At 50.0% G+C, this 23,287-nt stretch overlaps 1 protein-coding gene across 1 annotated transcript; it reads left to right on the top strand.

Moving 5' to 3' along the window:
- Nucleotides 1-6,982: 6,982 nt before the first annotated feature.
- LOC129709508 (glutathione S-transferase theta-1-like) lies at nt 6,983-23,058 on the top strand. Its single transcript, XM_055655953.1, has 5 exons — nt 6,983-7,196; nt 8,106-8,193; nt 17,912-18,062; nt 21,137-21,313; nt 22,485-23,058. The coding sequence occupies exons 1-5, from the start codon at nt 7,043-7,045 to the stop codon at nt 22,689-22,691; spliced, it is 777 nt and encodes a 258-aa protein (XP_055511928.1). The 5' UTR covers nt 6,983-7,042; the 3' UTR covers nt 22,692-23,058.
- Nucleotides 23,059-23,287: the final 229 nt, after the last annotated feature.

Here is a 23,287-nt window from a genome sequence, read left to right as displayed (position 1 = left end):
ACCTGCACATCTTTGCAGTGTGGGAGGAAACCGGAGCACCCGGAGGAAACCCACGCGATCACAGAGAGAAGGTGCAAACTCCATACAGACAGCACCCGTAGTCAGAATGGAACCCGGGTTCCTGGCGCTGTAAGGCAGCAACTCTACTGCTGCACCACTGCCATCCAAGTGATGTAGTCCCTGTTCATCCCAGTGATCTGGTCTCTGTGTCCCAGTGATCCCATCCCTGACATTCCCAGAGATCCAGTTCCTGACTGTGTGATGATCCAGTTTATGACTTTGATCCCAATCCCACTGTCCCAGTTTGCTGTTTGTTCTGGGTGACCTGTGCCCGGGGTATGGCCTGGACCTCCCAAACTCATTATTTCTCACTTCCTTGGATTAAATCCCATCTGTGACGCTCTACCCAGTTTACCAGCTTATCAACATCGTTCTGCAGCCCAATATTCCTCCTCACTATCCACGCAACATCACTGACCATTTAGGACTGGGTAACTGAATCAAGGGATGTGGGGGGAAAGCAGGGACGGGGTACAGATTTTGGATGATCAGCCATGATCATATTGAATGGCGGTGCTGGCTTGAAGGGCCAAATGGCCTACTCCTGCACCTATTTTCTATGTTTCTATGACTCTTCTGTCATCTGTAAACTAACATTCATATCTCCTACATTCACATCAAAGTCATTAATACATACAATGAACAGTAAGGGACCCTGTTCCCAGTTCCCTGTTGAACACCATTTGTCAAAAGTAATAAATCACAAAAGCAATGCTCCGTCACCACCCTCTCCTTCCGATCACCAAGCCCATTCTACATTTCATAGACTCTAATCTTTGGGACCAATCTCCCATGTGGGACCTTGACCTCATCAACCAAACTGTTGATGCATTCTGCGTTTACAGTAAGGTCGTTGTAAACTTCAAAGGGCCTTAATGATCCATGCAGTCTACATCAACCATACTGCCCTCACCAAAACACTCAATGAATTAGTCCGACAGGATCTCCTACCAACAAACCCGCACTGACTATCTTTAATCAATCCCTGCCTTTCCAGTTGTAGATTAATCCTGAATCTCTGCACATTTTCCATTAACTTCCATGCCACGGATGTTATTCTCACCGGCCTGCGATTACCTGGCTTATCCCTGCGACCGCTCTTAATAAAGGAACCACACTTGCTGTCTTCCATTCACCTGGCATCTCACCTGTGGCCAGTGAAGGTTTAAACATCTCCACCAGGGCCCTAACAATCACCTCCCTTGCCTCCTACAGCAGACTGCCATCCATCTCATAACGTCCTGGGGATTTGTCCACTTTATGCTTGCTGAGACATCTAACACCTTTTACATCTTAACTTGCTCCAGAATTTCACTGTCCCACCTGAAATCTCCAATTACCGTGGATAGAAACGAAAAGCTGAAGTAACTCAGCGGATCCAGCAGCATCTGTGGAGAAAAGGAAAAGGTGACAATTCGGGTCGAGACCCGTCATCAGCCTCCTCGCTCCAATTAGCGTGACATTTTCCTTGGTGAATACAGAAGAGAAGTATTAATTTAAGATCTCTCCATGTCTTGTGGCTCCATGCACAGACTACCTCTTTACGCCTCTCATAGCCGGGTTATCCGCTTGCTCTTAATATAAAGAACGCTGATCTACCAATATGTTGTGGTTGCTCTTTGTTTCCTGATTGCTTCTCCCCCTGAGTGGGTAGGTGAGTGGTGGAAGATTGTTAAGGGCTTGGACACACTAGAGGCAGGAAACATGTTCCCGATGTTGGGGGAGTCCAGAACCATGGGCCACAGTTTAAGAATAAGGAGTAAGCCACTTAGAACGGAGACGAGGAAACACTTTTTCTCACAGAGAGTGGTGAGTTTGTGGAATTCTCTGCCTCAGAGGGCAGTGGAGGCAGGTTCTCTTGATGCTTTCAAGAGAGAGCTAGATAGGGCTCTTAAAAATAGTGGAGTCAGGGGATATGGGGAGAAGGCAGGAACGGGTTACTGATTGGGGATGATCAGCCATGATCACATTGAATCACGGTGCTGGCTCAAAGGGCCAAATGGCCTACTGCACCTATTGTCTATTGTCTATTGAAGCTGGAGGGGAATAGGAGGGAATGTGGAGAGAATAAAATAGATTAGCCTGGGATTAGTGTAGATGAGTGGTTGATGGTGGGCCTGGACTTGATGGGCCGAAGCGTCTGTTTCCGTGCTATATCCCTACGACTCTCTGATTCTAAAGCTATGGTAGTTAATCTGAGGAAGTTGAAATCCCTGACCACTATAACTTTATTACTCTTACACCTCTTTGTGATTTGTCTGCACATCTGCTCCTGTCTCCCGCTGACTGTTGGCAAGTCTGAAGCCCAACAAAGTGATCGCTTTTTTATATTCCCAATTTTTGCCCAGTGGCCTGATTCACAAGAGCCTTCTGAGACCTCCTCCCCCATTACTGCAGTGTTACTCACCCTGGCTACTCTGACAGCTCCTCCCAAACTCAGGAGGGCAAGGCAAGGCCAGGGGAACACCACCCCCTGCTGGATGCCCCACACACCAGCCCACACTGGCCATGTATCACCTTCCCTTCACCGGGTCTAATCCCTGCGCTCCCTCCCCACTGAGGGAACGCCTTCACCCACTCACCCCCACCTTCCCCGGGCTCTGAGCTCTGGGCAATAAACGATGGGTTTGCCAGTGATGCCAACTTCCCAGAAGGTTTTAAGAAATTGCCTGAAGAAGGGTCTCGACCCAAAACGTCACCCATTCCTTCTCTCCAGAGATGCTGCCTGACCCATTGAGTTACTCCAGCTTTTTTGTGTCTATCTTAGGTTTTAAGAAGGGGCAGATTTTCAGGATTACTGAATTAGTTTTTTCTAGGATGAGAATAAATACAGAAGCAGAAGAAGCTCAAATTCTTGCAGCACAGGCGGGAGTTATTTGCACCTCCCGTTCATTCCCACTCCAATCTGGGTGGACCAGACATCGCGACTGCCCCAACCCCAGCCTTTGCCCCAACCTCAACCAAACCAGCCTGCCCCCTGCCACACAACCTGCCCTATCCCCACCCTCCGCTCTACCCCCTGCCTCACCCCGGACCCATCCCCTGAACCCTGACCCACTCCCGCCCCACCTGCTCCCTGGCCCACCTCCTTCACCAGTCCCTGCCCCACCATCTTCTCTACCCCCTGCCCTGTGTCCCAGCCCTCTCCCTACCCCCTGCCCCACTACATTACACCTGTGCCCCTGGACTGTTAATCCATTGGCAGGCTTTAGAATTGGTTTATTTCCCTGGCCACTGCACTTCCTGTGCTTGGCCAGCGGGTGGCAGCTGTTAGCACTAAACTAAGCAGCACCCCTCATCACCCCTTGTCTATGCCTTGCCACCCATCTGTCTTCAAACCAGTCTGCCCGTCTCATACCTGTTCTCTCACCACGTCTCCCACCCTGTCCCCCACCCGTTCCAACACCCCTCGATCCTAGTTTCAAGAACTCATCCAGATAGTTTTTAAATGTTGTGAGTGACATTCCCTCCGGCAGTGCATTCCGCTCTCTAATTTCTCTGTGGGTGAAGAAAATCTTCCTCGGTTCTCCTCTCGCTTTCTTATCCCTATCTTCAACATGCACCCTCGTGTTGTAAATACCTCTGTTCCTATCATCAATGCCATTCATACTTTTGTCCACCTCTATTGGGTCCCCTCCTCCCCCCCCCCCCCCCCCCCCCCCCCCCCCCCAGCCCCCAGCCTCCTCCACTTGAAATAAAACACTCCCAACCTCTCCAGCCTCTCAGAATTGAACCCCTTCATCCCAGGCAACATCCTGGTGCATCTCTTCTACACCCCCTCATGTATTTCCTGTAATGCAGTGATCAGAAACACACACAGCACTCCAGCTGCAGCTGATCCAATGTTTTATAAAGTTGTACCAAGGCCTCCCAGCCCTTACACTCTCTGCCCCAGCTAATGAAGGCAAGCCTTCGATCTACCTCCTTCAACACCCTATCTACCTGTGCTGTTACCTTCAGGGATCTTTAGATAACCACACAAAGGTCCCTCCAGTCCACAATTAACCCCCACCATTCATTATGTGTCCTACCCATTATATTCCTCCAAAAATGTATCACTTCACATTCACTTGTTGGTTGATTTATTATTGTCACATGCGCAGAGATACAATGAAACGCTTTGTTTTGCGTGTTATTAGTCAAATCGTACAATACATGAGTAAATGAAGAAGTGTATAGGAGGAAGGAAGCGGAGCGCAGATATAGTGATACAACTAAAGAGGAAGTGCAGGTTGTAAAAAATAGGGCAAGGGCCACAATGAGGTAGATTGGAAGATTGTGGATTAATTCCTAGTGTATGAGAGGTTTGTTCAAGAGTCTGGTGAGAGCCGGGAAGAAGCTGTACTCGAATCTGGAGGAATGCTGACTTGTAAATTGAGTTGGATCGGTACTCGAATCCTGCCTGATAGGAGTGGAGGGAAGAGAGGGTGACTGTAGAGAGAATGGTGTTTGATCAGATTAGCTGCTTTCCCAAGGCAGTGTGAAGTGTAGATGGAGTCCATGGTGGCAGGCAACTCTGCAATTTCTTGCAGTCTTGGGCAGGATGCTTTCTATGGTAAATCTGCAGAAATACATGTATGTAAGTGTCAATGCATATTTCCTTAGTCATCTGAGGAGGTAAAGGTGTTTTTTCCCCATAGCATCAATGTGGTTGGACAAGCATAAATTGTTTGCGATATTTACACCAAGAAACTTTCAACCATCTCCACTTTAATAAGAAGGAAAGAACTGCAGGTGCTGGTTTAAATCAAAACGTCACCCACTCCTTCTCTCCAGAGATGCTGCCTGTCCCGCTGAGTTACTCCAGCATTTTGAGTCTACCTTCCACTTTAATATCATTGGGCTGTGCATTCCACCCTGCTCCCTGAGGTCAATGATCCCTTGTTCTGCTGACATTGAGGTAGAGAAGTTGTTGTCTTGTCACCATGTTACTAAGCTCTCGAGCTCCTTCCTGCAATCCACTCATGGTTGGTTGAGATGAAGCCCACTACAGTGTGGTCATGAGTATATAGGGAGTATAGTAAGGTGCTGAGAATGCAGGCTGGCTCTGTAAAATGGCACCAATGGGGTATTTTTCCCCATGCGGGATCTTGTCTAAGGCACAATTACCTCAAACTTTAATCAAATTGGCAAGACAATTAGAGCGTGGGAGTGTGGGAGGGGCCTGTGGACAGATGTGGGAGGGGACTGTGGGCAGGTGTGGGAGAGAGCCTTACTGTGTGGGAGGGACCTGTGCACGCGTGGGAGGGGTCTGTCAACAGGTGTGGGAGGGGCCTGTGAATGGTCTTGCCCCGCCCTACCTATCTGAGCTTCTACACCCTTATACACCCGCCCGCTCTCTCAGGTCAGATAATCAGCTGCTCCTGAGTGGGCCTAAAACTAATCTGAAGCTCAGAGGGGACCGTGCCTTTGCTGTGTCGGCACCCAAATTATGGAACGATCTGCCTCTCCACATTAAACAGGCCTCTTCTCTGTCTGTTTTTAAATCACTTCTTAAAACCCATCTCTTCTCCGTGGGCTTTGATACCCAGTAAGATGTCGACTTTATTTATTTACTTGATTTAATTTCTTATTTTTTTGATTGCTTTTATTCCGTGGCTATTAATTTTTACTCATGTTTTATGTCTTTTAATTTATTGTTGTATTTCATATGTAATTTTTGCGCCTCATGTGAGCTGTTATGGTGTCTGTTTATGATGTCTTGTTTATTCTTCTGTACAGCACTTTGGTCCAAAGATCCTATAGCAGAGCAAGATGGTTACTCTCACGCAAACGTGTAGTACGCTCATGAGCGGATTCATGGGTGATTTTATGACTCATTTTAGCAACCAGCCCCCGCCATCTTGTTCCGCCATCTTGCTCAGCCATCTCGCTTCCGGCCAAAGATTGGATCCGCAGCGAGGAGAGGGAGTGCGCGGCCCGGGGCAGCGGGGAGAGGGAGTGTGGGGTCCGGGGCAGTGGGAGAGGGAGTGCGGGGCAGCGGGGAGAGGGGAGAGACATTGTAGTGTGGGGGCAGGAGAGGGAGTGCCGGGGGGGGGGGGGGGGGGGGGGGGGATAAGGCCTAGTGTGTGTGAAGTTGCGGGGAGGTTTACAATGTTTCTTATTTACAATGTTTCTTGTGTTTACAATGTCCCTTGTCTAGTCTGAAATAAAGTTCATTATTGGATCAGAAGAAATATAATTGTGTGTGTGGTATATGATTATATACATTTATATAATTTTCATGTATGTGTGTTTATAAACATTTTATTCTTTAACAAGAATTAACAGAATTATGAACTAACAGAATTATGAATCTAACCCTATATCACACACAAAAAGTCCCCCCCTGTCAATTACCCTGCGAGTCGGGTCGGTTCCGGTTACTACAAAATCAACTCAAACACTGCTTGTGAGCCATTTAAAAAGAAATGATTTAAAAAACATTAAAAAAGACAATTACCAGAATCAAATTTTATTCTTGACAAGAAGTTTGAACTGACAGATTTATGAATCTAACCCACACAAACTGTTGCCCCGCAACATTGATTACACTGCGAGTCGGGTCGGGTCAGGTAGGCTCAGGTTACTAAAATGGGCGGGGAAAAATGCCCAGGATCCCCTCCATAGCGTACTACACGTGACGTCAGCCCATTGCATTTAGCAGGAGTAGCCTATCTTGCTCTGCTATAGGATCTTTGCTTTGGTCAACATTGGCTGTTTTAAAGTGCTTAACAAATAAAGTTGGATTGGATTGGATTGGGCCCTGTGGGCAGGTGTGGGAGAGAGCCTTACTGTGTGGGAGGGGCTTGTGCACGCATGGGTGGGGTCTGTCAACAGGTGTGAGAGGAGCCAGTGGGCATGTGTGGGGCGGCTGCACAGTGTGGGTGTCGCCAGGTGTGGGAGGGGCTTGTGGGCAGGTGTGGGAGGGGCCTGTATTGAGGTATGGAACAAAGTGGTGTGGAAGGGAGGTGAGGGAGGTGAGGGTAGGTGTATAACATCTATGTGCAGCCAACACCCCAGGAAGAACCTCCAGGTAGCTGTCATGGCTCTGCAGTTCTACGGTGACCTGAACTCCCAGCCCTGCCGTTCCGTCTACATCTTCCTCAAGAAGAACAACATTCCATTCGAGTACAAAGAGGTGCGGCTGTTCATGGGTAAGGATTGTGAAAATGTCGTATAAACACTAGAGGATGTGTGTGAGCTGGGGGGAGAGAGGGGGAGAGGAGGAAGAGAGAGGGGCTGAGATTGAGAGAGGCAAACAAAACGAGAGAGGGAGAGAGAGGGAGGGGAGGTGGAGAGTGGGGTGAGGGAGATACTTTGGCAATATAACAATGTTTTTTATCATACCAATAAAGTTTTTTTTAATTAAAATTGAAAAAATTGAATTGAGAGAGAGGGAGGGGAGGGGGAGAGAGAGAGACTGAGTGAGAAGGCGATGGAGAGAATGAGAGAGTGAGGGTGAATGAGGTGTGATCTTATAAAAGCTGCACAGTGTCTTGTACTCAGAGTAGTTAAAGTCACACCCACTCATTTATGGGCAATTTTACAGCAACCATTTAGCCTACAAACCCACACATCTTTGGGATGTGGGAGGAAACTGGAGCATCCAGAGTAAACTCATAGAATCACAGGGAGAAAGTGCAAACTCTGGCGCTGTGAGGCATTGGCTTTATCAGCTGCACCACCGTGTTGCCCACCGTCATACAGAGGGTGTATGCAGTGCATGTCAGTCTGTGCCTGCTCACACTAACTGCTGACGAGGTTACACACTTGGTCCGTGAACACTGACTGGTGACACAAGGGACCGAGCTAATGAAATGGCCAGCCCCATAGATGATGGAGTGGAGGGGGGGGGGGGGGGGGGGGGGGTCGGTCTCAGACCCTGTCATCGCCAACCCCTGCCCAGGTTCTCTCTCTCTTTCACACACACGCACATGTCTCAGTGCTGGGACCCCGGGACAATCACCCACACAAGCCAGTGAGAGTGAGGGGGGGGGGGGGGGGGGGGACAAGGAAAGATAGCCCCCACACCAGAGTGACCCACTGTGTTTGCTTCCCTGCAGGAGAGCAGCACTCTGAGCAATTCCAGAAACTTAACCCCCTGAAAAAGGTGCCGGTGATAAAGGATGGGGACTTTGTGCTGACTGAGAGGTGGGCAAACTCTGACTCACCACTGCTGTCCAGAACATCTGGAACCACTGCCCAGTGGCTGGGGGAGTGGGCTGGGGGGGGAGGGGGGGTTGGACAGGGGGACGTGAGCCAGGGGGGGGGGGGCGTGTTGGGGGGGCTGGGGGCTGGGGGTGGGGGTTGGGGGCTGGGGGGGGGGGGTGGGGGGGGAAGGGGCTGGGCTGGGGGTGGGGGCCAGGCAGACGAGGAAGCAATCCGTTTGGAAAATGGAAAGGGCGGGGGGGCAAGGTGTGTTGGTGGTGCAGTGTTATTGGAGGTGAATTTTGTGTCAATCTTGTTGAATACGAGAACAGCTTCAGCAGGTGAAGGGGGTCTGGGTGTGAGTAATCCTCTGATGGAGATGAAGTGAAGGACCTCACACCCTCCTGATGCCGGGCTGGGTGTGGACAGGCTGGAACCAGGAAGCTGTCGACGGTAATATCACAATGTGAGGGGGAAGGGACTGGGCAGCAGCAAAAAGTCAGACAATGCAAGAACAGGCTGGAACAAAGGATCTGCTGGACTGTCCTCCTTGTGGCTGTTGAGGGGGAGGTAGAGGTTCGCTGTGAGGCTGGGAGTTGTGGAGGGAGTGGGATCCCAGAACACACCACTGTCAATCACCCCTGTCAGCGGGTCAGTGGATTGTCACCTCGTTGTGGTGGAGAAGCTTGTGTGGTCCTGAGATACAGAGAGCGATACCGTCTGGAGCTATGCTTGTGGTAGGGCCACCCATGGCGGTAAGGTCAAGGGGGAGGTCTCTGACAAAGTGCTATCCAACCAAGATCTCAACGGTGGAACAGACGGAGGATGATGTCTGACTTTAGTGGAGTGTCACAATGGCTGGGAAGGCGGATGAAAGCTGCAGCAGAAAGGGGTCCCCAGTTGTCTTGGACTCCATGCCATTGGATTCTAACCCAGATCTGTCAAGGACCGCGGGGTGGCTGTCGTGCACCAGTCTCTCCGCGTTTAACAAATTCACGCACAGGCGTCCTCCATGAGAGGACAGTCATACTCGTTTCGAGTGATTGCCGATGATGCGATGCGATGTGAGTATAGAAGCTGGGATGTAATGTTAAAATTGTACAAGGCATTGGTGAGACCAAATCTGGAGTATGGTGTACAATTTTGGTCGCCCAATTATAGGAAGGATGTCAACAAAATAGAGAGAGTACAGAGGAGATTTACTAGAATGTTGCCTGGGTTTCAACAACTAAGTTACAGAGATAGGTTGAATAAGTTAGGTCTTTATTCTCTGGAGCGCAGAAGGTTAAGGGGGGACTTGATAGAGATCTTTAAAATGATGAGAGGGATAGACAGAGTTGATGTGGACAAGCTTTTACCTTTGAGAATAGGGAAGATTCAAACAAGAGGACATGACTTCAGAATGAAGGGACAGAAGTTTAGGGGTAACATGAGGGGGAACTTCTTTACTCAGAGAGTGGTGGCGGTGTGGAATGAGCTTCCAGTGGAAGTGGTGGAGGCAGGTTCGTTGGTATCATTTAAAAATAAATTGGATAGGCATATGGATGAGAAGGGAATGGAGGGTTATGGTATGAGTGCAGGCAGATGGGACTAAGGGAAAAAAAGTTGTTCGGCACGGACTTGTAGGGCGGAGATGGCCTGTTTCCGTGCTGTAATTGTTATATGGTTATATGCTGATGTTACATGGACTTTAGCGTGCAAGGCATTGCAAGTACTTTGTAGGGCAGGCTAGAGGGCCGTGGGAGCATTGGGATGGTCCGCATTGCATCAGTTAGTGGCTGAGCGTGGATAGATCTGCAGTGGTGCGGAGATGCAGGAGGACCAGGAACTCTGGGGATGGGGAAGGATCCACAATCTGTGGGTGAAGGCACCTGGTCAAAGACATGAGCACAGAGGCGGAGGCAGCAGACAAGTGATCCTGTAGGGCGGGAATTCACAAGATGGGTGGTGGGGCTGAGGGCATGGGAAGGTGGCAAGAGCAGGCACATGCCCACATGTCCTGTGTGGCCCCAGGGTGCAATGGGAAGTGTGCGATCGGAGAGTTTACACGTACTACTCTCGTGGGCACATCGGAACCGTGAGGGTGAAGTGCAACTGAATGCACACTGGAGGAGGTGGAACCAGACACATTGATGAGGAAAGCGATGTGGCTGAGGAAGTGAAACTCGATCAACATCTTGTCAAAGGCAGAAAGGGAACTCAAGACCGTCGATGGGGAACACATAATGAGAGCTGGACAGAAATCTCTTTGTTATAGGATAGAACTTCACGTCAGAACTTCAACCAGAACAAGTCAACAGATGACCTCAGGAAGGGTGGAGCCCACAATGGCCCAATGTTGGTTGGAGATGATGTGCTAAGGGGAGGGATATAAGGATGTAAACAATGGAACTGGTAGGGTGAATTGGGTTGGGAAGGGGGAGAGAGGGATTGCAGGAGTTACCTGAAATCAATATATAAGCTGCCCAAGTGAAATTATGAGGTGCTGTTCCTCCAATTAGCGTTTGTGGCCTCTGAGTGACAGTGGAGGAGGCCCAGGACAGAGAGGTCCATATGGGAATGAGAAGGGGAGTTAAAGTTTGGCAACTGGGAGATCATGTAGGCAGACTGAGCGCAAGTGTTCAGCAAAACAAATGGCAGGTGTGTGCTTGGTGTCACCGATATACAGGGGCCCACATTGAGAACAAGGGAGACAGTGGATGAGGCTGGAGGAGGTGCGTAAACCTGTGCCTCACCTGAAAGGACTGTTGTAAGGCAGACTTGGATCTAAACTTTGTAACCGGCCACGGGGGCCGGACCGGTTGAGTTGCTGCCTTACAGCCCTGCAGCATCGTAAACCCGGGTTCGATCCCGACTCTGTACAGAGTTTGTACATTCTCCCCATTTCTCCAAGATCTTTAGTTTCCTCCCACACTCCAAAGACGTACAGGTATGTAGGTTAATTTGCTTGGTGTACGTGTAAATATACCCTCATGTGTGTAGGCTAACGTTAGCGTACGGGGATCCTTGGTCAGCGCGGACCCGTTGGGCCAAAGGGCCTGTTCCCACGCTGTATCTCTAAACTAAACTAAACTAAATATAGTAAATCTCCCAGTGCCAACAGTGAGGTTATTCACTTTGGTGGCAAGAACAGGAAGGCCGATTATTATCTGAATGGTGTCAGATTAGGAAAAAAGGAGGTGCAACGAGACCTGTGTGTGCTTGCGTCAATCACTGAAATTAATTATGCAGGTACAGCAGGCAGAGAAGAAAGCTAGTGGCATGGCCTTCATTGCAAGAGGATTTGAGTTTAGGAGCAAAGAGGTCCTACTGCAGTTGTACAGGGCCCTGGTGACACTGCACCTGGAGCATTGTGTGCAATTTTGGCCTCTTAATTTGAGGTAGGACATTATTGCTATTGAGGGAGTGTAGCGTAGTTTCACCAGGTTAATTCCCGGGATGCCGAGACTGACATATGATGGAAGAATGGGTCGACTGGGCTTGTATTCACTGGAATTTAGGATGAGAGGGAACCTTATAGAAACATATAACATTATTTTATCGAAACATTTAAAATTCTTAAAGGATTGAACAGGATAGAAGCAGGAAAATGTTCCTGATGTTGGGGGAGTCCAGAACCAGGGGTCACAGTTTAAGAATAAGGGGTAGGCCATTTAAGACTGAGATGAGGAAAAACCTCTTCACCCAGAGAGTTGTGAAACTGTGGAATTCTCTGCCACAGAAGGCAGTTGGAGGCCAATTCATTGGATGTTTTCAAGAGTGTCAGATTTAGCTCTTAGGGCTAAAGGAATCAAGGGATATGGGGAAAAAACAGGAACGGGGTACTGATTTTAGATGATCAGCCATGATCATATTGAATGGCGGTGCTGGCTCAAAGGGCCGAATGGCCTACTCCTGCATCTATTTTTCTATGTTTCTATGTTTATATGAAATCAGAAAGGATCAATAATATAATAATAATATATTTTATTGTCATTGCACACAAGCGCAACGAGATTTGGTATGGAGCTTCCATCCGATGTCATAACATAAATAACTAATAAAATTTAGATTTAGATATCCCGAGAACATGGATTGTAAAAAGAACAGTAAAATAGTCAAAACAGTTCAAACAGAATAAAGTGCAGATGTGTCTGTGTGACGTGACCATCCGAGGGAGACAGTCCAGGGGGGTGGTAGGGCACTCAGCAGGGCCGGTTCCGAGCCGCTATAGCTCTGGGAATAAAGCTGTTTCTGAGTCTGGAGGTTCGGGCGTAGAAGGCCTTGTAACGTCTGCCGGAGGGAAGTAGTTCAAACATTACAAGTGTGTGAGGAGTCTTTATGGATGCTGACGGCCTTCCTGAGGCACCGTGTGTGGTAGATGCCCTCCAAGGCTGGTAGCTCTGTCCCAATGATCCTCTGCGCTCTGTGAACGACGTGCTGAAGAACTCTCCTCTCCGCCTCCGTGCAGCTGAGATACCACACAGAGATGCCATACGTTAATATGCTCTCTGTGGTGCAGCGGTAGAAGGTTGTCAGCAGCTGTTGGGGCAGACCAGTCTTTTTTAATGTCTTCAGGAAGAACAGTCGTTGCTGTGCCTTCTTGACCAGCGCAGCGGTGTTGGTGGACCACGTGAGATCCTCCGAAATGTGTGTGCCCAGAAACTTAAAGTTGGACACTGTCTCCACACTTTCCCCTTAGTTGCCGCACATGTCAATTATCAGCAACAGGGAGTTGCGTGGCAGTAATTACAACCTGTCCGAATACTTACAGTGGGATGAACAATCCCACAATGGTTTCAGCAGGTTAATTAGTTGACATATTGGAGCGATACTCAGGGAGGAACTGGAGTGGCCGAGTGCCAGCGACCTGCAGCGACCGGTGTGCGGAAAAACCTGCAGAACTGGAAATTGTTGCGTGACTGGAACAAAAGAGACAGAGTTAAACAGAATCTACAACATTTTCTTTCATCTTATCAGCCAGTGATATTTTATGTCCTCTGTTTGCCCACTTTAGTTTTCAATCTCTCCCCACATTCTGTATACTCCTAAAGGCCTCCCCCACTTTCAGTCAAACCCTTCATAGCCCTGGTCATCCAGGGCTCCCTCGTCTTGCTACCCTCAACCTTCACTCTATGTGGAATGCAGTTCCCTCGAACTTTCACTATTTCTCTTTTGTGTACGTGTGTACATGAGTACATGTGCATCTGTATATGAGCGAGTTGTGTCTGTATACGCTGGTGTCAGTGTGTGCGAGTTCATGTGTGAATTTGCTTGTCAGTATATCTATGTTACTATTTGGTGTCAGTGTGTGTGTGTGCGTGTGCGTGTGTATGTGCACCTCTATACTCGTGCGTGTCCACATTCTTCTCCAGAGCTGCTGCCTGTCACGCTGAATTATTCCAGCATTTTGTGTCTATCTTTGGTTTAAACCAGCATCTTTGTCTACTAACCTGCCTCACTGTCATCATACTGTCACCTCCCCTCCCTCTGCCCCAAATATAGGTTCGCAGCGAGACCCTGGAACAATCAGTAAGGTCAGGAGACAAATGATAATTCTCACCACTGATGCTTTCTCAGCCCCTTACTATACTCCCTGTAAATTCACAGCTCTGTAGCTCTAACTCCATTGGCAAGTTTGACGATGATATCACTAGAGTTGAGTACAGGAAGGAGACTCCGAGTTTAGTAGCATGGTATCAGAACACCAACCTCTCCCTCAATGTCAGCAAGGTGAAGGAGCTAGTCATTGACCCGGGTTCGATCCCGACTATGGGTGCTGTCTGTACGGAGTTTGTACATTCTCCCCGTGACCGCGTTCGATTTATCTGAGATCTTTGGTTTTCTCCCACACTCCAACGTCGTACAGGTATGTAGGTTGATTGACTTGGTGTATGTGTAAATTGTCCCTAATGTGTGTAGGATAACGTTAACGTACGGGGATCCCTGGTCGGCGCGGACTCGTTGGGCCAAAGGGTCTGTTTCCGTGCTGTATCTCTAAACTAAACTAAATCTAGTAAATCTCCCAGTGCCAACTGTGAGGTTAGTCACGTTGGTGGCATGAAACAGGAAGGCAGATTATTATCTGAATGGTGTCAGATTAGGAAAAAATGAGGTGCAACGAGACCTGGGTGTGCTTGTACATCAGTCACTGAAAGTAAGTATGCAGGTACAGCAGGCAGTGAAGAAAGCTAGTGGCAAGGCCTTCATTGTGAGAGGATTTGAGTTTAGGAGCAAGGAGGTCCGACTGCAGTTGTACAGCACCCTGGAGTATTGAGTGCAATTTTGGTCTCTTAATTTGAGGAAGGACATTATTGCTTTTGAGGGAATGTAGCGTAGGTTCACCACTAGGTTAATTCGCAGGATGGCGGGACTGACATATGATGGAAGAATGGGTCGACTGGGCTTGTATTCACTGGAATTTAGGATGAGAGGGAACCTTATAGAAACGTATAACATTCTTAGCAAGAAAAATGTTCCCGATATTGGGGGTCCAGAACCAGGTTAAGAATAAGGGGTAGGCCATTTAGGACTGAGATGATGAAAAACTTCTTCACCCAGAGAGTTGTGAAACTGCTGAATTCACTGTCACAGAAGGCAGTGGAGGCCAATTCATTGGATGTTTTCAAGAGCGTGTTAGATTTAGTTCTTAGGGCTAAAGGAATCAAGGGATATGGGGAAAAAGCAGGAACGGGGTACTGATTTTGGATGATCAGCCATGATCATATTGAATGGCGGTGTTGGCTCGAAGGGCCGAATGGCCTACTCCTGCACCTACCTTTCTTTTCTATGTTTCTATGAAATCAGAAAGGATTAGACGCCGCACATGTCAATTATCAGCAACAGAGAGTTGCGTGGCAGTAATTACAACCTGTCCGAATACTTACCGTGGGATGAACAATCCCACAATGGTTTCAGCAGGTTAATTAGCCGATATATTGGAGTGATACTCAGAGAGGTCCCGGAGTGGCTGCATGCCAGCGACCAGCAGCGATTGATGTGAGGAAAAACTTGCAGAACTGGAGATTGTTGCGTGACTGTAACAAAAGAGACAGAGTTAAACAGAATCTGCTGCGGGGGCTCAAAGGGTCGGGCAGCATCTGTGTTGGGAAACGGAGAGATGACGTTTCGGCTTGTGACCTTTCTTCAGACCTGAAACATCGATGGTCCATTTCCCTCCACCGATGCTGCCTGATCCACTGCATGGAAACGGGCCATTCTGTCCACCAAGTCCGCGCCGACCAGCAATCAACCGTACACTGGTCCTATCTATTGCACTATAGGGACAATTGTATAGAGCAGGGGCGGAAATCCTGGGGGGTACAGGGGGAACACGTCACCCCCCTGCTTTGAGAGGTGGGGGACGATCTCTCCCCCCCCTCCCCCCCCCCATGTTTTGTCATCCGGACTTTATCAGCCACTTTCTAAGGGCTGAATCGGCCCGTTCACGGGGCCTTCCAGCACCCGTCACGGCTTAAAATCAAACTGCTGCATCGAGATGATCCGATGTTGAAGTCTCCACTGGCCAATGAACGACCCTGTGAACGGGCCGATTCAAGCCCATGGCCGAAGCCTCGCATGCACCTCGCTCTCTCCTCCAGCCCAGCGCGCTGCTTGACTCGGGGGTGATTCGGTACAGCGTGGATTCGGCGCCCGATGAGCAGAGGGAACCGGGACCGGGTCACCGCCAGGGGGGTGCTTCTCTATCTGGAAGGTGGAGGGTCTGCTGCGGCTGCTGGCAGGTACAGAGAGAGAGAGAGGCCACTCGGCCCACACGTTGCTGCTGACTCCCAGCGACAGGAGCACAGGCTTAGATCCTGACTCCGGGCGCTGTCTGTACGGAGTCTTTTTCTCCCCACTAGCGCCTTGTCTGATGTGGATCTCACCCTTGCTGCTGAACAGACCGAGCACCAGCACCGAGTGGTTGCTCCACCACCTCTCTCGCTTAAGCTTATTTTGACAGTGGGTGTCCACAGGCCCACGGCTGAAGCCTCCGAAGCTTCGCGTGTGTGTGTGTGAGAGTGCGGATGCCGCGTGGCCGGCAAGAAATTGTGTCCCCCGGTCCCCCCCCATCTTTGCTAGTGATTTCCGTGCCTGACTTAGGCCAAACAACCTACCAACCTGTACATCTTTTGTATGTGGGAGGAAACCAGAGCACCTGGAGAAAACCCACGCGGTCACAGGGAGAACGTACAAAATCTGTACCCGTACTTTGGATTGAACCCGGGTCTCTGGCGCTGTAAGGCAGCAACTCTGCAGTTGCGCCACTGTGCCATCCCAGTGGTTTGTATTGGCTCAAGATTCCAGCCTTGGCAGACCATTGTGACTCCAGTCAATAATAATAATAATAATAATAATAATATCTTTTATTGTCATTGCACAGAAGTACAACGAGATTTGGTATGCAGCTTCCATCCGTGTGTATATGAGTGCATGTGCATCTGTACATGAGCAAGTGCGCAGGTTGTGTCTGTATACGCTGGTGTCAGTGTGTGCGAGTTCATGTGTGAATGTGCATGTCAGTATATCTATGATGGCTTGGTGTCAGTGTGTGTGTGTGCGTGTGTATGTGCACCTCTGTACTCATGCGTGTCCACATTTTTCTCCAGAGCTGCTGCCTGTCACGCTGAATTATTCCAGCATTTTGTGTCTCGCTTTGGTTTAAAGCAGCATCTGCAGTTCTTGCATACACATTGTCTACTAACCTGCTTCATTGACATCATCAAAGATCCTAGAGGAGCAATCTTTGGTCATCATACTGCTACCGCCCCCCCCCCCCCTCCCCTTCACTCTGCCCCGAATATAGGTTCACAGCGAGACCCTGAAACAACCAGTAAGGACATGAGACAAAACATTCTCCATGATAATTCTCACCACTGATGTCCTGCAAGGATGCTTTCTCAGCCCCTTACTATACTCCCTCTAAACTCACAACTCTGTAGCTCCAACTCCATTGACAGGTTTGTCGATGATATTGCTACAGGAAGGAGATTCCGAGCTTAGTAGCAGGTTATCAGAACAACAACCTCGCCCTCAATGTCAGCAAGGTGACGGATCTAGTCATTGACTTCTGGAAGGAAGGGGAGCTGTACATGACCCAGTCAGCAACAATGATGTTGAAGTGGAGATGGTCGAGACCTTCAGGTTCTCTGGCCTAAATATGACCAACAATTTGTTGTGGACCAACCACATTGAAGCAACAGTTAAGCAAACACATCAACGCTTTGACCTTCCCAGAAGGCCATGGAAGTTCAGCATCTCTCCAATAATTCTTACCAACATCTGCAAAAGCATCTAGCATAGCTTGGTTTAGCAAACAGCTCTGCCAGACCAGGGGGTGTGATGAGGTGGGGGAGGTGTGAGGTGAGGTTGGGGGGTGTAATGAGGTGGGGGAGGGGTGAGGAGAGGTGGGTTAGTGGGATGAGGTGGGGGAGGAGTGGGTTGAGGGTGTGATGAGGTGGGGAGGGGTGGGGTGGGATGAGGTGGGGAGGGGTGAGGTGAGGTGAGGTGAGGTGGGGGAGGGGTGGGTTGGGGGTGTGATGAGGTGGGGGAGGGGTGGGGTGGGATGAGGTGGGGAGGGGTGAGGTGGGGTTGGTGGGTGGGATGAGGTGGGTGGGGGGTGGGTTTTGAGTTCGGGTCATGGGTGTAAACCCCTGCTCCTGGCCTGTGGTCAGCTGACCCAGGAGGGGGGTGGGTTCACTCTGTGAGACTGCTGGGGTGAACCTTCCACTCTCCCCTGCAGTGTGTCCATCCTGAAGTACCTGGCCAGCAAATACCAGACGCCTGACCACTGGTACCCGGGAGACCTGCAGCAACGAGCGCTGGTGAATGAGTACCTCGACTGGCAGCACAGCGGCTTACGGCCCCAGGCCTCACGGGTCTTCCTGCTCAAGGTGAGAAATGCCCAACAACATCGAAGCATAGAAAATAGGTGTAGGAGTAGGCCATTCAGCCCTTCGAGCTAGCACCGCCATTCAATATGATCATGACTGATCCTCCAAAATCAGTACCCCATTCCTGCTTTTTCCCCATATCACTTGATTCCGTTAGCCCCAAGAGCTAAATCTGACTCTCTCTTGAAAATATCCAGTGAATTGGCCTCCACTGCCTTCTGTGGCAGAGAATTCCTTAAGCCAGAATTGGGGAGACTTCCTCTCCACCATGCCACCGGCATTGTGCAAGTGTTCACAGAGTCCTCTCCCACCCCCCTCACCCTAGCCTACACCCACTACTTGGCCAGCTGCCCCCACAGGTCAACCCCTGACCCACACCCATCCCCTTCCTTCCCGTTGAAGGTGGACCCCACTTTCTGCAGCTTTTGGGAGGAATGCTTGTATGGTTCAGCCCGGTGCTGCACTGACCAGGGAAAGCACGGCTCCAACCCCTGGTTATTCCCCGGACTTCAACCCACAACCTTCCCCCGGCGCTCACTGTAGAGTCACAGACCTATACCGCACAAAATTCCACCCTTCTGCCCAACTCCACCATGCCAACCAAATTACCTAACCCAGCTAGACGCAAAATGCTGGAGTAATTCAGCGGAACAGGCAGCATGTCTGGAGAGAAAGAACAGGTGGCCTTTCGGGTCGAGACCCTTCGTCAGACAATCTGAAGAAGAGTCTTGAACGAAATCACCCACTCTTTCTATCCCGAGATGCTGCCTGCCCCGCTGAATTACTCCAGCATTTTGCGTCTATCTTCTGTGTAAACCAGTATCTGCACTCCCTTCCTGCACATAACTAACCAAGCTAATCCCTTGTGCCAGAGCCTGGTCAATATACCTCCAAACCTTTCCTATCCATGTACCTGGCCAAGTGTCTTAAATTTGTTTTGGCACCTGCTCCAACCACTTCATCTGGCCGACCGTTCCTTACACTATCATCATCTGTGTGAAATAGATGCCCCTCCAGTCCCTTTTAAATCTTCCCCTCCCACTTTAAACCAATGACCTGTTACAATTCTAAATTCTAAATGGGGAGATAATTCATAAATTTGGGGCGCAAAGTAACTTGGGAGTGCTGGTGTAGGATTCCCAAAAAGTAAATTTGCAAGTTGAATCAGTAGCAAGGAAGGCAAATATATTTTGAGAGGACTAAAATATAAAAACAGGGATGTAATGCTGAGGCTTTATAAGGCACTGGTCAGACAGCATTTGGAGTATTGTGAGCACTGTTGGGTCCCATATCTGAGGAAGGATGTGCCTGCATTGGAGAGGGTCCAGAGGAGGTTTACGAGATTGATCCAGGGATTGGTTGGGTTAACATTTGAGGAGCGTTTGATGGGCCTGTAGTCGCTGGAGTTTAGAAGGATGATGTGGGACCTCCTTGAAACTTACCGGATATTGAAAGGCCTAGATAAAGTGGATGTGGAGAGGATGTTTTCGCCAGTGGGAGAGTCTAGGACCAGAGGCCAGAGTCTCAGGATTAAAGGACGTACCTTTAGAAAGGGGACAAAGAGGAATTTCAGTCAGAGAGAGAGGGTGGTGAATCTGTAGAGTTCATTGCAACGGACGGCTGTGGAGGCCAAGTCAATGGGTATTTATGAGGTGGTGATTGATAGATTCTTGATTAGTATGTGTCAGGGTTATGGGGAGGAGAATAGGGTTGAGCGGGAAAGGTAGATCAACCATGTTTGAATGGCAGAGTAGACCTGATGAGCCAAATGGCCTAATTCTACCCCTATACTTATGAATTTAGATTCCCTTACCCTGAGGAAAAGACTGTGGCATTCACTGTACCTTTGCCTCTAGTGATTTTCTATACTTCACCCTCCAAAGCTCCAGGGAGAGTCAAAGTCCCGCCTCTCCTTATAATTTAATCTCTCCAGACCTGTTAACAGCCTCTGCCCACACCCCTGTGTGTGGTGATTGCCGGCTCCAGGCCAAGCCAGGCTCTCACTCTGTGTGTGTGGAGGAGACCACACTTCCTGCCTCGGGCACACAGTGAATGCCCCTCAACAAACAACTGTGTCCCTCTCACGCACCTCCTCCTGATTTACAGGTAACTCTGCTTTGCTGTTGCCAGCACTGAGCCGAGTCCTCTGTGCCTTTGCCCGAGAGGTTTACACCTGGGATCAGTGCCCGCTGCTGTGGGTTGTTCTGCCTTGGTGCGGGGTGATCAATGGCTTCAGTGAGAAGCTCAGACATTGTGGCCCATCCCCAGGCACCAGCCCAGCTCCTGCTGTGACATCCCAGTCCCAGTCCTACTGGCCTCGACGCCTCACTGCTCTCCATTAACTAGTTGATGGGGGGGGGGGAATGGGCTGAAGGTTGTTGGCTGCAACCTTCCCCTCCCATTGACGAACACTGTACACTGCAAGGGCCAGGAAGCGGGCGGGTAAGATCACCTCTGACTCCGCTCACCCTGGCCACAAACTCTTTGAATCACTTCACTCTGGAAGGCGACTCCGGACTGTCAAAGCCGTCACAGCCAGATATAAAAATAACTTTTTTCCACGAGCAGTAGCTCTCCTCAATAACCAATAGTCTGTAGCCTCCTTTTGCTCTGGTATTTTATTTCATTCACATGTTTACACTATAATGTTTTATTGTTAATGTTTAATGTTTTATGTGTCATTCTTCATTGTTACTGTATGTCGTGTTGTTACATGCAAGCGGAGCACCAAGGCAAATTCCTTGTATGTGTACCTACTTGGCCAATTCATTCATTCATTCATTGTTGCCAGAGGGTTGTGAGTGCCTGCTGCAGCCCTGTGGTGTCGTATCTCCGTACACCTCAACCGGCCCACACCAGGTCCAGGTCTCTACGGTTGTGCCAGCCACACTAACGTCGTACATGTAGGGTCTGCACACACCTCTCGCCAGCCCACACCAGGAGCCTCTGGCAGTGCCAGCAGGGTCTGTACAAACACCGTGCCCGCATTCTCCGCACATCTCTCCACCGCCCCAGGCCGGGTGCTCGTCCCTTTGGCAGTGCCAGTGAGGTGTGTCCTAACGTTGTGCCCGCAGGGGATGGTGCCATTCATCAGTGGGAGCCCGGGGCAGGCGCCCGGGACGAAGGAAGCTGTGGATGAGCTGACCCAAAGCGTGAAGAAGTTTGAGCAGAAGTTCCTGCAGGACAAACCCTACGTGGCCGGAGCAGACATCTCCCTGGCGGATCTGGTTGCCATTGTTGAGCTGATGCAGGTGGGTAATGGGACCCCACCCCGGGAGACCGTTCGGCCCTTCACATGTGCTAGCACTTCCATGGACTGATCCCACTGTCAGCACTGTGGCGCAGTGGTAGAGTTGCTGCGTTAATACCCCTGTTGAAGCCGGTTGCGATGCTTGTTGAAGGCGGTTGCCGGAGGTTGCAGGTGGTTGCCAGAGGTTGCGGGTAGTGGAAGATCTTACCTTCCACCACCCGCAACCTCTGGCAACCACCTTCAACTAGCATCGCAACCGGCTTTGACTAAAAAATTACCGATTTTTAAAACGGCAACCTATTTTTAGTCACGGAGGTACACAAAATTGCTGGAGAAACTCAGAGGGTGCAGCAACATCTATGGAGCGAAGAAAATAGGCGACGTTTCGGGCCGTAACCCTTCTTCAGACGGGTGGGGGGTGGGGGGGGGGGGGGAGAAGAAAGGAAAAAGGGAGGAGGAGGTCTTCTCCCCCCCCACCCCCCATCAGTCTGAAGAAGGGTTTCGGCCCGAAACGTTGCCTATTTTCTTCGCTACATAGATGCTGCTGCACCCGCTGAGTTTCTCCGGCAATTTTGTGTACCTTCGATCTTCCAGCATCTGCAGTTCCTTCTTGAACATATTTTTAGTCGCGGCCGGTTTTGAATTTTTTGAAATAATCGCCGGAAGATAGAAGAAGCGGAAACCACTTTCGACCATTAGGGAGACGGACAAAAACCTCCGGGAACCGCACGGAAACCTTGGGTGGGGCGCAAAGTCTCCAGAGGTTTCCTAAGTGGGACGGGCATTACAGCACTTATAGCACCAAAGATCCAGACTCAACCCTGACCATGGGTGTAGCCTGTACGGAGTTTGTACATTCTCCCCATGACCTGCATGGGGTTTCCCCAAGATCTCTGGTTTCCTCCCACACTCCAAAGATGTACAGGTTTGTAGGTTAATTGACTCGCTATAAGCTGACTGGATAGAGGGGACAGTCTGAAGGAGGTCACTGACTCCACAGAGAGGTCACAGGCTTCACTGGGATGTCACTAGCTCCACTAGTGGAGAGCCTGCTGGCTGTACAGGATCACTGGCTCTGCTGGATGGTCACTGGCTCCACAGAGCGGTCCCAAGGCAAGGGCAGGCTGTGCAGCCGGTTCATTAACGACCTGACCTCTCTCCTCACTCCCCAGCCCCTGGGTGGCCGGCACGACCCGCTGGATGGCAGCGCCGCACTCAACGCTTGGCGAGAGCGGGTGAAGAAGGCAATTGGCAAAGAGCTGTTTGATGAGGTTCACGGCCCTGTGTTAAACATACAGCAGAGTTTGGAATCGATCTCGCAGAAGCAGCCCGAGCTGCTGGAAGCCATGAAGAAGATGCTCCTCAAGGGGGGAAAGTAACGGGCGGGTCTGCAGACCCAGTGAGGACACACACACAACCACACACCTGCCTGTACACACACCCACACACCTGCCTGTACACACACCCACACACCTGCCTGTACACACCCACACCTGTCTACACACAGCCCCACACACCTGTCCTGGCATTGAGGAGTACAGCACAGGTAGAGGCCCTTTGGCCCACAGTGTCTGTGCAACCATGATGCCACGTTTAACTGTATAACAGGCAGCATGAGGACCCGATCCCCCAGTTCTTTGCTCGTCCCCATATGGATTTTATTGCTCTGTATTTGTTTTGTCCATTACATTGCCCCTCTGTGTCATTTCTCTCTGAAACATTAGCAATAAATGTTTCTACCAATCAGTGTTTCTCAGTGTCATTAGCTGTGTGAGTCTGCCACCTGTTGTATATCACGGCCCAGTGATTGGTGTTGCTGCCCAGGAGCCCCGCAGGAACAGCTGTGTGCTCTCAGCACTGAGCCCAGTGAGGTCAAGCAGTCGCTGCCCAGGGCAGCACAGCCAATGGTACAATATTGTTATGTATGCGCGTGTGTTGGGACTCATAGGGTGTGTGCGTGGGCAGTGAGAGGATC

This window comes from Leucoraja erinacea, chromosome 25 (assembly GCF_028641065.1).
Source record: "Leucoraja erinacea ecotype New England chromosome 25, Leri_hhj_1, whole genome shotgun sequence".
In the NCBI taxonomy this organism is placed as follows: domain Eukaryota; kingdom Metazoa; phylum Chordata; class Chondrichthyes; order Rajiformes; family Rajidae; genus Leucoraja; species Leucoraja erinaceus.
Note: the sequence above shows the minus strand (reverse complement) of the source record. Positions and strands in the feature narration are given on the sequence as shown.